The 14,203-nt window shown below is 56.5% G+C and overlaps 1 protein-coding gene across 1 annotated transcript in view; it reads right to left on the bottom strand.

Annotated features, from left to right (window-relative positions):
* Window positions 1-486: 486 nt before the first annotated feature.
* The window catches only part of TSPAN15 (tetraspanin 15), a 50,141-nt gene continuing 36,424 nt past the window's right edge, over window positions 487-14,203 (bottom strand). Inside the window, exons 4-8 of the mRNA XM_037130649.2 lie at window positions 11,480-11,575; window positions 8,832-8,948; window positions 3,452-3,499; window positions 1,893-2,009; window positions 487-1,323 (exon numbers count right to left, since the gene is read on the bottom strand). Of these exons, the coding sequence (XP_036986544.2) occupies window positions 1,168-1,323; window positions 1,893-2,009; window positions 3,452-3,499; window positions 8,832-8,948; window positions 11,480-11,575 (534 nt within the window). The 3' untranslated portion in view covers window positions 487-1,167. The remainder of the gene's footprint in view (window positions 1,324-1,892; window positions 2,010-3,451; window positions 3,500-8,831; window positions 8,949-11,479; window positions 11,576-14,203) is intronic.

Raw genomic sequence — 14,203 nt, 5'->3', positions numbered from 1 at the left:
CGGGAAGGCCACTGTGGTTCTAAAGCCACCAGTGCATCTGTGGGCACGGCTCCTTCCCGGAGCCTGGCCTTCCTAGTTCCCATTCTGCCCCACCGTCCAGAGGAGGAGCTTCCTGCCATAGGTGACCTGGCCTTAGTTTCCCAGCCTGTAAAGTAGGAAGTCACCTCTGCCTCCTCCCCTGAGGTTTCCTACAAGTAAAGTCCTAGCAGAAAGGACAAGCTGCAGGCCCAGCCCACAAGCAGAGCCGGGAAAAGCCATTTCCTTAAGTGGCCAGGCAAAGAATGAGAGAGGCCATTCCAGATCAGGAGCAGGCAGCGCCCGCCAGCTGCGGATTCTCTCCGGCCTTGGTGTCCCAAAGTGTCCCGGATCATCCCAAATCTCGGCCCCAGGGTGGACCCCTTTAATTCTGCACCAACTAGGAGCTGCCAAGTCCACATTCAGGCCTTCCTCACCCCCTCCCCACCCAAACAGCACAAATGAAAGACCAAAAAAAAAAAAAATCAAGTTTTTATTGTTTGATTAATAAACTGGCTTGGAGGGGCAAGAGCAGAGCACATGGGAAAACCCAGCCTTGATTAGTCAGAAACTCCTGTTAACTGTGTACAAAACGAATGCTACAAAATGATGTAAAAAATGGGGCAGCAAAGCAGCAGCCCTTGGGGAGGGCTCAAGGCACTTGGAGGCTGAGAAGTGGGCCCACCCTGGCCCCTGAGGCATGGCCGGGGGACTGGGGACCTGAGGTCTGCACCCTCCCCTCCTTCACCACAGGACACCCCGTTCTCCTCTCGCCCCTCTTACAAATCACTAAAAAACGCCCCCAGAGGGGCATAAACATCAGAGGCCAAGAAGACACTGCCAGAAATGAAGCAGCCCTGAGCTGAGTGCTGAGCTCTCTGTCCCGCAGTGGCCTAGGCCTGGGGAAGGACTACCCTTGCTCCCCGTAACCAGCAGTGTGAGCGGACACAGAACCCGGAGCTGGGGAGGGCCCCAGGCTCTGTCCCCCGGAGAGGAAGTGGCCACAGGAGGCCTGAGCTGGCCATCAGGGCAAGCACAGCCTGGGCTTTGGTCAGTGCCAACTGTGGGGAGAAGGACCACTGTCCTGTCTAGCCCCCACGATGTGGTGCCATCCTGGCACAGTCCTGCAGAAGCTGCTGCCCTGGACAGGCCCTAAACGGGGTAGCACATGCAGCACCCCGTGCCTGTCGCCTCCTTGCTGGGCTTGGCACCCGTCCCGAGGAGCCCGTCAGTGAAGGTGGCAGAGTATTCCGCGATGCTATCTTCCACCCGGGTGATGTACAGGACCGTCAGCAGCACCCCCAGGAACTGAAAAGAAAGGGCAGGGTGGATGAGAGCCTGCTGGGGACCCGGGTGGCCGTCTCTGGCAGTCCCCAGTTCCCAGAAACCCTGGCAGCCAGTCATGAGCACTCAAGGCACTGCTGACCTGGGAAACCCCCAGAGCACAGCCTTCTCCCCGGCACCCCCACTGCTCAAGTGACCTGACCCTGGGCCCTGCACTGCCCTCCCAGTCACTCCAGAGACCTCCCCTGCTGCTGCTCAGCAGGGGTTTCCACTTCTGGGACTCCTGTCTCCACCCACACCATGACACTTGCCACTGGGAGGACCCGGGCAGGTCACTTGACCTCTCCAAGCCTCAGGTGCCTTCTCTGTAAGATGGGTATGATAGTACTACCTACCTTGCAGAACTGAAGGAGGCAGTACCTGTGAAGCACTTGGAAGAGCTTTCTAAGCAATGCTATTGTGATTCTCCCTCTCCTTTCAGCCCTCCCAGGATGAGCCCCTTTGCACCTCCTGTGCGCTCTGTAATCACCAGCCACCCTTCATCTGAACCCACAGCTCACCCACCACCCCGAGCGCAGTGGGGACCAGCCCACCTGGGGAAACAGGATGCCCAGCAGCAGGCCCGCCATGACGGTGTAGTTGTCCATGAACCAGATGAGCACGGCGTTGGTGCAGCCCCGCACGTGGATGACGTTCTGCACAATGAGGCGCTGCACGGGAAGGACCTGCTGAGCACTGTGCCTGGCGGAGCCCAGTCCCGACTCTGCCGCTCATGCAAGCGCTGGGCAGGTCCCCCAACCTCCCTGAACCTCGGTTTCTCCCATGCAGTGTGAGAAGGTGGTACCCGACCACTGGGTCTCAACAGGCAGCAGTGTTCCTTGTAACACTGGGAACACTGTGGTGGCACTTCTGGTTGTCACAGAGAATGGATTGGGGACTGAGGGACTTCAGAGCTAAGGGCAGTCTTACTTCACCGACAACCTCTCTACCTACCTGCCGGCCCGCCTGCCTGCCTCCCAGACCTTCCCCAGGCATTCATGTGGGTGCAAACCCATTTGTGATGATCTGAGCCAAAAGCCTAACTCCAGGCACATATAAAAACCAGTGTTTTCCACATGGTTTTACAACACGCTGAATTTTGCACAAATACTACTATGTATAAATTAAGGAACGATTATACTTTATTGTGTTCAAAACTTTATAGAGTTGTTCACCATTTGAGAAAACCACATCAACTGCAAAAATATGGCTCATGGTGTGCAAGCTGCTGACGTGGCACCTCTGCCCTCCAGAAGCGGCGGCCCCGTGTGCAAGCGCCTGGCTGCATGGGGGTCTTCCGCTGCACCTGTCTTGTCTTGTGCCTGAGCCCTTACGTGGTAGAATATGGTCATAAATTGTTTTATTTTACTTCTCCTCCCACGTCAGCTAGATTGTTGTTACTTGTTTTGAAAGTAGGTGTGTGGATAGCCTATATCATCTCTGAATTTTCATTTCAGGATAATAACGAGGGCATAACCAAGAGTTCATTACAAAAATTGGCCATTGGGTCTGAAAGCTTGAGAGCCACTGTGGGCCTACAGCTCTCCACCCAAAATGTGCATCGGAATCACCTTCTAGGCCCCAAGGAGGAGCATCTCTGACAAGTTCCCGGGGGTGCGGGTGCGGCTGCTGCTGGGTCTGGGACCTCATTTCCAGAAACACTACTCAGAGGCATCTCAAGTCACTATTTTTAGCTCCCTTCTCAGCACTAAGCCAGCTTCTCTCCTAGTCCAGTGGTGTTGCTCAGGAAGCTGACCCAGGAGGGATCCTGCAGAGGGCTCTCTGTCCCCCTGGGACTCCTGGGTCCCAGGTGGAGGGAGCCGGGGTGAGCCATCTGCAGACTGGAGGCTCTGAGGGGAGAGGCAGGCTGCTGCCGAGCACACTGGGCACACGAGCGTGCCGCACAGACGATCCCACAGCAGGCCACCTCTCCCAGCCGAGGGGGTTCTCGGCTCCCTGAACCCTTCTGTGTCTGTGTAGGAGTGGAAAACCCCAGCAGTCCCTGGCTACTGTTTAAAACCAGAAGTGTTAGAAAATCTCAGCAGCCCTCCAACCCTCCCACCACTCCAGACAGGAAGAACGACCTTTCTGGAGGAGATTTCAAAGACATTACCTCCTTGTCAATAGTTCTGTAGCCACACATGGTGTTGACAACGCTCGTCTGAAACAGAAAGGTATATTAGATAATAATACTTACACGGTGCTTACCGTCAAAGACACTAGTAATAATATTCTCCCTGTTTTATGGACGAAGGAACTGAGACGCAGAGTTGCACTGTCCAGTGTGGCTGGAGCTGATTCCCACCTGGGAAGTCTGCCTCAACTCTGCACCTCAACATCCCACGTCCAAGAAGGCACAGTCCTGCTGGCAGGGTGACGCGCTGTCTCGGAGGCTGGCTGGGCTTCTCCTCTGCCGGCTGTCCTGAAGGAAAACCTCAGACTGCAGCCGGACCTGGCCAGTGGTGCTTTATCGGAGGGCAAGGCCAGGACCTCTGACCACACGTCCCTGTCCCAGCCGATGGTCACCCACCCAGTGAAAGGCAGTGCCACTCCAGTTCCCTTCTGGGAAGACAGTTGTTTGCAAAAACTTCCAGATGCTGATCAATCCGAGTTGGTCCTAGACCCCATCCCATTCCTTCCCAGCAAGTGTAAGTCACAGGGCTGGCAGGGGCACTTCCCATCATGCCTGTGGCCTTGTGCCGTCTCCTCCTCCTATCAGGTCTGCATGTCAGGGCCTGGTGTGTGAGCAAAACAGCTTCCCCCAGTCTCGACTGCTTCCACAGCCCTCAGACCCAGCGTCCACTTCACAGTTCTGGCCCCTCCAGGCCATGAAAATGACCCCATGGAGAGGGTCAGGCCAGCAGCAGGTCCTTGAGGGCATGATGGGAGCTTTCTACCTTGTTTGTTCATTCACTCTGGCATTCACTGAACAAACAGTGACTGAACACCTATTATGTGCCAGTAACTGTTCTAGGTATTTGGAATATAGAACAAAACAAAGACCTTGCCTTCACGGAACCTCTAGGCTAGAAAGAAGGACCAACAATGAACATCATAGACAAGCAAACCATACGGTATATAAGCAGGTGACAAGAGTAACTTCACTCCTCACTGAGGGTCCAGCCTGGGCGGAGGGGCCACAGACCCTGCCCTCAGAGAGGGGACATGCAGCCGGCAGAGGCCTCCCTCACACCTAGAGGCCAGCCGCTCCCCAGCCCCAGGGGAGTTGCCTCCCCTTCCAGGAGAGCTCCCCTCTGAGGAGGGGATACGATGCATCTGTGGGGTCTTTCCAAACGCAAAGCCTGCCTGGCTGTCACCACAGAATCGATGTCCTGCAGGGACTCTGCCAAAGGCTTAGGGTCCCAAGACAAGCTGTGCAGCGGCTGTGTCCACCTGCCACAGCGCCACACGGCAGGACCTCAGGAAGGGGACTCCTGAGCAGCCAAAGATCAGTACAGCAAGGTTCACCTGTGCATCCTCTCACCCTGACCCAGGACTAAGGAGCTGGCTCATGTGGGGTCTGGGCAGCTAGAAAAAGGGGAGAGGGGGCATCAGGGACAGGCCCCCAGAGGGTAGTCAACAAAAAGGGAGTGAATATTGATAAAAGCTGGACACAGAGGCACAGTGGTCTGAGGCCATTTAATGTAGGATAAAGCTGCCCTTTACACCCACGGGTCTTGGGGGGCATCCTCAGTGTAACTGAACTTTACAGGAACTTTAGAAGCCAACACGAAGCTCTGTTGCTCCAAAGCCTCTCCAAAGAACCAGGAGAGCTGATGGTGTAGCTCCTGTTTGAAGGTTAGCAGGCTGGAGACCCAGCAGGAGCCAATGCTTCCGTTCGAGTCTGGAGGCAGGCAGGAAGAATTCCCTCTTACTGGGGAGAGGGACAAGCCCTACCCAAATGCCCTGCAGGAAGCCCAGAATGAGACATTTCTTTTAATAAAAGCTGAGACCTAGGGGAAAAGCAACTATCCCTGGAGAACTGGTAAGTTTGCTTGTGTTAAACATCAGTGGTGTAACAGACCACCTCTGTCTTTTTCCCTTTGGCTGCCAGGAAGCTCTAGGCCATCACACACAAGGCTCCTTTCCAGTGATTCTGTAAGCCCTTTAGGCCTATGGATCTGTAGTTTATATTTTCTCCATCATCTATTGCCCCGTTTTGGAATATATTTTCCATGATTCCAGTTTTGTTTTGTTTTGTTTTGTTTTAGTTTAGTGTTTTATTCTCTGTTATTTCCTTGGTTGAATAAGATAGTATAAAATAAGTAGATTCACACACAAATGGAACCGATTCCATCAAAGAAGGAAGCGCCCTCTTTCACACTTAGAGAAAACCATCCCAGTGTGGGAGACGCAGGGACAACGACAGTTTTGTCATGTGGGACCAGAGATAACGTAGCCCGGTTCCCCTCACCTCCCCACCTGGGAGTTCCCATTTAGAGGCCAGCTTTAGATTCCCTTTCCCTGCAGGTGGCATCTGTGTTGACACTCCCCGCCTGAACCCCTCCCCCATACTGCAGACTCATCTCTAACCACCTCCTTGACGGCCCCGCTGGCCTGGCACACACGCTCTCAATCCCACATGCCCACGCTGAGCTCCCGATGCCCCCAACCTTTGTCCACGCAGCCCTCCTCCTCAAGCAATGGTGGCCCCGCCACTCTTGTGGCTCAGGCCAAACTCCGGGTATTCTCCTCGATCTCCTCTTCCGCCTGCCTCCCACCGCTGATCCTGGTGCCTCCCACCAGCAAGTCCTGGTGGCTTACGTGCTAACCACAGCCAGAATCCAACCGTGTCGTGCCATCCCTGTGACAGCCACCCAGCCCTGAGCCTCCACCTTCTCCCGCCTGGTGTGGTGGACACTGTGAGGAGCTGCCTGGGCCTCTGCGGCTGCTGTGGTGGCCACCCTTAGTTGTCAGTCCCCTGCAGCAATTGTCACATGTGGTTAATTCTGTGTGTCAACTTGACCAAGCTTTGGGGTACCCAGATACTTAGCCAAACATTCTGAGTGTTTCCGCAGGGTGTTTTTCAATGAGATGAATAGTTAAATCAGTAGACTGAGGAAAGCAGATTGCTCTACCTCATATGGGCGGGCCGCATCCAATCAGTTAAAGGCACGAAGAGAACAAAAAGGCTGCGCTTCCTCCAAGCAACAGAGAATTCTTCCCGGCAGACTGTCTTCAGGTCTGAACTGAAACACCAGCCCCCCGCCCCGGGGTCTCCAGCACTCAGGAGGCACCGGACCGTCAGCTCCCCTGGACCTCAGGCCTTCAGCCTTGGACTGGGACTGAGCACCGGCTCTGCTGGGTCTCTGGCTTGCTGGTTCACCCTTCAGCCCTTGGGACTTGCCTACCTCCATAATTCTGTGAGCTGATCCCTTACAATAATCCCTTTATACACACACACACACAGACGCATGCATCCTATTGGTTCTGCTCCTCTGCTGGACAGAGCCAGTGAGTCCCCTCACAGGTGGGACAGTGTACTCATTCGATGCCTGGTCAAGGTGGGGTGTGCAGGCTTGGCCTCTTTGTCCCACTATGGGACAGCTCTGAGGGACCATCCACATAGATGCCACTGAGGTTCCTACTGAGGCTGCATCACTGCTCAACTTCTCCCTCTGCCCAGCGCTGCTTCTGTTGTGTCCCTCACAGTGGTTGGTCCTGGGAGCACCTCCTGCTGAGCCTCCTGCTCACTAACCTGAATCTCAGACCCTGCTTCCCACCCAGACTGTCTGGTTTGTGTCACGTGGGCTGCCGCGCCAGCCCTTAACCGTACGCCCCGCACCCACCTCTGCCCACTGTGATCCTAGAAAAGCCCAAATCATATCTCCTGCTCAGCCGCTGAAGCCCTTTACGCCCTGTCACTCATGGGAATGTCTAGTTCTCCCATCCAAGTACTAACCAGGCCCAACCCAGCTTAGCTTCTGAGATCAGACGAGATTGGGCACGTTCGGGGTGGTATGGCTGTAGACAGACTGTCTAGTTCTGATGGTAGCTTTCAGGGCACCCACAGCTTCTCTGGCTTCATTTGCTACTACCCTCGCTCTGCTACAGCCTCGCTGTCTCTGTGCTGTTTCTCACACTCACCAGAGCAATTCCCCTCTCAGGGCCTTTCCATCTGCTGGCCTCTCTGCTGGGAAGGCCCCGCCCCCAGATACGCATGTCTTACTCCCTCACTTCCTTCAGAGTGTGTTGGACAACCCACCTTCTCGATGTAAAATTGCGATCCTCCACATTCCTGCTTTATTTTTATCCTTAGCATTTATCACCTTCTAACATCCTCCTTCACTTATTTATTTTGTCAGTTTTCCCCAGGAGAACTTCAGCTCCGGGAGGGCAGAGAGTTCTACGTGTGCTTGCTTCACCCCTAGAACCTGGAACCACATCTGGCACATAGGAGGTCCTCAGTAGATACTTGTTGAATGAATGAATGATAAACACAAGTTGGGCGTCCACATCTTAGCTTGGACATTCAGGTGCCACTGCCCTGGGTGATGAAGTCCAAGGTCGCCTCCCCCAGGCCTCTAAGAAAGCCCCGGGCTCTTTCCCAGGAGGGCCGCCCTAAAATGGCAGCTAAAATTTCCAAACGAGCCTCCCCTCCCGGGCTGGCCTTTTTTAGGGCTCTTGCATTTGTCACTGGCTCCCTGACTCATGGGCGAGGCCCCCACCCCCATCAGCAGCTGCTCGGTTTACAGAATCCAGCAGTGGGCACAGAAGGCTGAAGTCGTCAGGAGAGAAATTTTCCATGACTCTCTGGAGCATGATGAGTAAGTGCAAAGCTCTCTGCCTATTCCAGCCCAGAAACCAGGCGGTTTTTGGACACATTAGTCAAACACGGAGGACTGACGAAGCCTCTCTCATTCGGTGACTACACAGGGCAGCCTCCCAAGTAGCTAAGGGGGTGAGAGAGTTGACAGGACCCTCCTGGCATTTACATCATTGGAACCCCTTCCAAGTGCCTCATTACTGATGATCGCCAGGTCCTCAAGCCCAAAGTCCCTGGAGACGCCCGCCACACAGGCCCTGCTGCGGCCCTCCGGTCAAGGCTGCAGAGCTGGCTGGCCCTGCTAGGCCAACCCTCTCCCGCTCCTGGTCCGGCTTGCCCAGTAGTCAGACCACAGCTCTGGTGATCAACGTCTGCCTCTCATCCCAGCCCTACTGACCTTGGGCAAGGCACCTAGCCTCTGGGTCCCTCGGTTTCCTCATCTGTACAGAGAATGAATAACAATACCCCTCATGGGACAGCTGAAAGGACTAAATGGGTCAGTACCACTGAGGAACCTGGAGAGGCCTGCACACGGTGAGTGCTTGGTAGAGGTGAACTACCACTTCCGATAAAGGGAAGCCTCACCCCCCCAGGTGTACCCCTTTTTGTAGCCCTTAAGGCCCAGGAAACCTGGGCAGCGACCACCACCTGCTGCCCGCCCCGCCCCTGTCCTGAAAGATGAGAAAGGTGCCTGACCAGCTGGGGCAGCCCCAGGAGCAGGGAATACCGTGTTTCTGATGCAGCAGGTGTAGGGCACCCCGCAGGCCAGGGGTCCGGGGGCGTTGCAGTCGTGATACTGGTTTTTGCTCCAGTCTTGGTAGTCTTCCCCGCCACAGCACTTAAACTGAGAGAGGAAGCAAGCAGAGAAAGGAGCTGCTGTTACTGCCAGGGCTGCCGGCAGACAGCAGGAAGGGGTCCCGGCAAGAGACAATGCGATTTAAGATGTGGCCCACCCTGGTACTGGAAGCTACAGGGAGAATCTGAGGCCAGAGGTTGTCAGGTCAAGGCACTCCACAGGCAGCATGGCTGCTGAGGAGGTAGTGAGCTCCCTGTCACTGGAAAGGCATACAAGCCAAGACTGAGAAGCCTCTTCCTGGGTCATCAGGGTGAAGACTAAACACTGGATGGCAAAGTCCTTCCTTGACAAATGGATTCCACTGTCATGTTCCAGGCCAGGTCTCGGACTGGAAAAATTGGCCTTTAAGGTCCCAGAGGCTAGGACCCTATGGCAGCCACAGCAACCCCGTGGCCCCTGCACCACACTGACCTGCTCCTCACTTGCCTCAGCACTGCCTGCCCTACCCTTAGCAAAAGGACACACAGCCCTCCCGTCCTGCCCTGGGCTCAGGACTGAGCAACGATGAGACTGGTCATCTCCCCCGTGGGTTAGCTCCTCCTTGCATCTGCTCCCACAGTGGTGCCAGTCCCTGGGGAGAGTCGGTATTCTACCGGGGTGCAGCACGGCCAGGCCCTGTTCTGGGCACTGGAGAGACAGGGTAAGCAGAGCAACGTGGCCCCTGCCCACGTGGGACACATCCAGTGTGGGGACACTGAGCGTAAGCAGGACAAGAAAAGGCCAGTGAGGTAGTGCTGTGTGCCAGGAATTCGGAAACACGGGGAAAGTGGGGGCAGCTTTAGGCTAAGAGGTCAGGAAAGGCCTCTGAGGAGGTGATGACATTGAATCTGACAATGAACAATAGGAAAAGGGCCACATGTGCAAAGATACTGCACAGAAATGAGTTGTATTTCAGCAGCAGGCACAGAGGTGAGCATGTGTGGAGCACAGCAAGGGGAGTGGGAGGGTGAGGCTGAGGAAGCCACACGGGGCAGATGCACGAAGCCTTGTGAGCCAGGATAGCAGGGAGCCGGATGGTGTTCCGAGTGATGGGAAGTCGCTGGAGGGTTTAACTAGTGGAGTCAGGTGGTTGGAGGCCCTGGTAGAAACATAGACCAGACACCCTTTACTGTACCCCCAGGGCCTCTATGGAAATTAGGTTTTAGGAACTGAAAGTGCCTCTCTGTGGCACAGTGCAAAGGGCATTTGCTTTGCAACCGGTCAGACCAGAGTTCAAATCCTCACACCACCACTCCCAGCTGTGTGACTCCAGGCAACTTGACCAGCCTCTCTGAGCCTCACATCCTCCTCTGTAAAGCCGATTGAAGAATCCCAGCTGCGCACAGCTGAGCTAGGATTACAAAGGGAGGCCATGCGTGATGTGCCCCGCACAGGGCCTGCCGCCAAGCAGTGCCCAAAGACCGTGAGTCACCCCCTCCAGCCCACTCCAGAAGAAATAAAATCCCCAAGCCAGCTGAGAGCTGCTTCCAATGAAAACATCTTGCTCCACCCAAGTGCTGGCAGGCACGTCCCTGGCAGAGAAGGGCCGCCCAGGAGCTGCACCTGTTGTGACTGCAGCCAAGCCCTGAGCCAAGGGAGTGGCCACCATGGGTGGCCCTGGGTGCGGTGAGATGTTGGCCCCCACTGATGGCTATCACAGGGGATCGGGCCATCACGGGGGATGAAGCCCCAAGGTCATGTCCTGGGAAGTGCTGCCAGGGCTGAGCAGGCTCGCAGCCCTCGGGCTCTGCTTGTCCTCACTCAGGAGAACACGAGGAGGACGATCGCTGCAGCTGACACTTGCTGACTGAGATCTCACCACACGCCTAGAGCTGCTCTGAGCACTAACTAAGTCTGGGTAATGTCACTGACGCCAAGAGGAAGGGACCATCAGTATGCCCCTGATGCAGGAACCTGAGCATGAGGACTGAATGAGAACAGTAAGCCAGGCGGGACAGGGGCTGGCCGGCAGCGGTGGTCATCTCCTGGACAGACTTGAGTGGTCGTCGGGGGAAAGGAGAAGTCTTGCTCTGTCCCCAGTGTGAGGGAACGGGCTCGGGGAAGAGCTTTGCTCACACAGTGACCAAGTCTGGGCTGTCCCCTGACAGGGGAGTCAGGGAGTGAGCTCCCCCCCGCCAAAGGGACTTGGCAGAAGGGGCTTTTGAAGTGGGTGGCTTAGCGGTCACTCCCATCTCGAGGAAGGAGGATTGTTGTCCATTGGAGAGGGACACCCTGGGACCCTGTGAGGTGGCTGTAGTTGCACCTGACCTTGCTCTTTTTGTTTTAGGGGGCGGGTCTGTGTGACTGAAAAGGGACAGGTAGGGCAAGGACACTCCGGATCAGGCATGTGGGAGGACTGGCTAAGAAAGTCGAGCCCCATCCTCAGTGGCCATCCATGGCCCACCCTGGCCTCCTGACTCGGCCTTGCTTTGGGAATGTGTGAGACACGTGACCGCTCACTCTCAGCCTCTGGAGCAGGGTCTCCACAGGGGAGCAAAGGGCAGGGGAGGCGCATCTCCCACCCCCAAGGCCCGGCTCACCTCCTTCTGAACAAAGTCCATGATGTTCTTGAAGTCCAGGTCGTCATAGTAGTTCTTGATCCCTCTTCGAATGTTGTCGTTCAGAAAGTCAATGGTCTATTTGGACAGAGAAATTTGGAAAGAAGAGAATCACGCCGGCCCCTGAGTCCAAGGCAAGATTTCTTAGAAGTTCCAATTGGCACAGAGCACCCGAGTGCCCAGGTAACCCCCACCCCTGCCCCCACGGAGCACCCGCTCCATTCCCACCCTGAAGACTCACAACCTCCCCACCCACACCCCCCATGTCCCTAAAGTCCATCTGATGCCCAAGTCCCTCTGCCATGTCTGAGTAGGAGTGAGTCACCCCTTTTGCTTTACAGATTAAACAACCCAGGCCCTGAGAGGTGGGGCCCTGCCTGGGGGTGCACAGCTCCAAGAGCCATGCGGCTGGCGCTCCCGAGCTCCCAGCCTGGTGTTCCTTCACCTGCCCAGAGACAGGCCTGAGCTCAATCTGCTCTTTGCCCTCTAGACCTGCCCTTGGCTCTTCTCCACTATCCAACCTCTCCTGCTGCAGAGAAGGAAACTGAGGCCAGAGAGGGGGCCCGACTCTCCCAACCTCACAGAGCAGGTGGGTTAGGGGCCCAGCCAAGGCTGGAAATCAGGTCTCCTGACTTCCCCTGTGGGCCTCTGCTCTTCGCTGCCACACTCAGCCCAAGGCAAGGGCCCACCTCCTAGCTCTGCCGGGACAGCCCCCACTGGGAAGAGTGCTGGCACACTGCCCTCTCCCAGTCGGGCCAGGCCTTCTGGACCCGCAGTCCTCGGGCTCTTGTGCTGAGACCCCGGAGCACAAAAGGCTTCACAAAAGGCCCTAGAGCGGGAAGGGGTGGGGACGGGAATTCGGGCAGCCCAGCTCCCCGCTCACAGTGACAATCGGGCTTTCAGAGCAGGGAGGCCCTGGCGTCAGCAGAGGCTGTGCTGGCACAAAGGGGGCATTCTCGGCTCTGGAGCTGGATGACCGCGGGGGAGGCGCCCGCGGGGACATTAGGACAACATGGCCCTGGGTTCCGGGACCAGTCCTGCCACGGTCGGCCGGGTCCCAGCTCTTCCCCTCTCTGAGCCTCAGTTTCCCACCTGGAACTGACCCTGCAGGCCTATCTTTAACACAAGTTTCAGCTCCAAGGATCAAAGACTCGGCTGAAAGGGGCTGTCAAGCTTTCTGATCAAGAACAGTCCATGCAGCCACCCAGGCCTCAGGCACGTCATTTAACGTTGGAGCCTCCATTTCCCTCCCTGAAAAATGGGGAGGCAAGCCTCGGCCTGGCCTGGGATGCCTCACAGACACCCTGCAGCCCAGAGAAGCGACGTGACTTGTCCAATCAGTTGCTGGTCACTGGCAGATTGATGCTGGAGTCAAAGGGTCAAACTCCCAACCTGACAGACTTTAAAAAGCCAAGGTAAGGAAGGACCCAAGGTTCAGTTTGAGGCCATCTCTCCAACCCATCTCCAGTGTCAGAGAGGGAAGCACGAAGCACACACCAGCCAATCCTTCGACACACTGCTCAAAGCCAAGGTAACAAAGGAGACTGGCTCGGGAAAGCCTCTCTGCGGCCAGAAGGAAAACCCTCTGCTGACACACACAGCCGCTCTGGAGCAGGCCTGGGAGCTGGGGAAGACTGGACGGCCACCTCCGGAGGCCTGGGCCCGGCCCTCTCCCAGGTGACAGCCTCTGCACTCCAGAGCCCGCGGCCCCGCTGATGTCTGTGCGCAGGGGCCGGCTGGAGCAGCTGCTTGCCATCCACATAGCTGGGGCTTTTCCAGCGGTGGGTGCCTGGTCCTCTGGGTGATGAAGGGACAGGCCAGCCAGCTGGGACATGGTTGGGGTATCCAGGAAACAGGACACCAGAGTGGGGCCAGTCTGCCACCCATGGTAGAGCAGGCAATGAGCTCATGGCGTTGAGTAGCATGCCTCAGGGGCCCTTGGCTGAGCTGAGGTACAAGAGGGCAATGTCAGGGTCAGGGACAAGTGTAAGGCTACATGCCTCAGGCTGTGTCAGCTGGTTTCCTTCTCCTCTCAAGGCACTGCAGACACAGTCCTGGTCCACCACGTCCTTCTGCACCTACCCTAGCCCACTGGCCACCTCCCAGCTCCCCACTGGGTCATGTGCCAGGGATGGAGGTGGGGGCATGAGGGCAGGAGGCCCGGGGCAGGGTCAGCAGCGGGGATGCCCACAGGCCCGATGGGGAAAGGCTCTCCCTCCCGCTTTGGTGAGCAGCCCCGCCCTCTCCTCAAACCAGCTCAGTCTCTGAGCACTTTGCAAAACTGCTGGCTCCAAAGAGGCCCCTTTGTGAAAATCGGGCCTTCCATCTGGTAAACCGAGCTGGGGCCCTGCGGGACGGAAAGGCCCCACTGGAAACCTTCCGAAATGGGCAGGAAACACAGATGGTGCCAGGCCTCCTGGGCGGCAGCTGTCCCCAATTTCTACCAGGGACCTCCCTGTGTCGAGCTGGCTCTTTCATGTGTGTACTGCCTTGGGCACTGTGTGTGTGTGTGTGTGTGTGTGTGTGTGTGTGTGTACCAGGACGTGTGCAGGGCATTTAGGTGGTCCCTACATTGTGATGCGGATGGGGGATAGGGGACAAATTGCAGCAAGGCCCGTGAGCTGGGCAGTTCAGCCATAACTGTGAAGGGCGCTGCTGTGTCCGGCTGTGTTCCGAGGGGCTGGGGCGGCCGCTCAGAGGATATGC

The sequence above is a fragment of the Artibeus jamaicensis genome, unplaced genomic scaffold (genome assembly GCF_021234435.1).
Source record: "Artibeus jamaicensis isolate MK-2021 breed Jamaican fruit bat unplaced genomic scaffold, CSHL_Jam_final contig_332, whole genome shotgun sequence".
In the NCBI taxonomy this organism is placed as follows: domain Eukaryota; kingdom Metazoa; phylum Chordata; class Mammalia; order Chiroptera; family Phyllostomidae; genus Artibeus; species Artibeus jamaicensis.
This window is presented reverse-complemented; position numbering and strand designations above follow the sequence as displayed.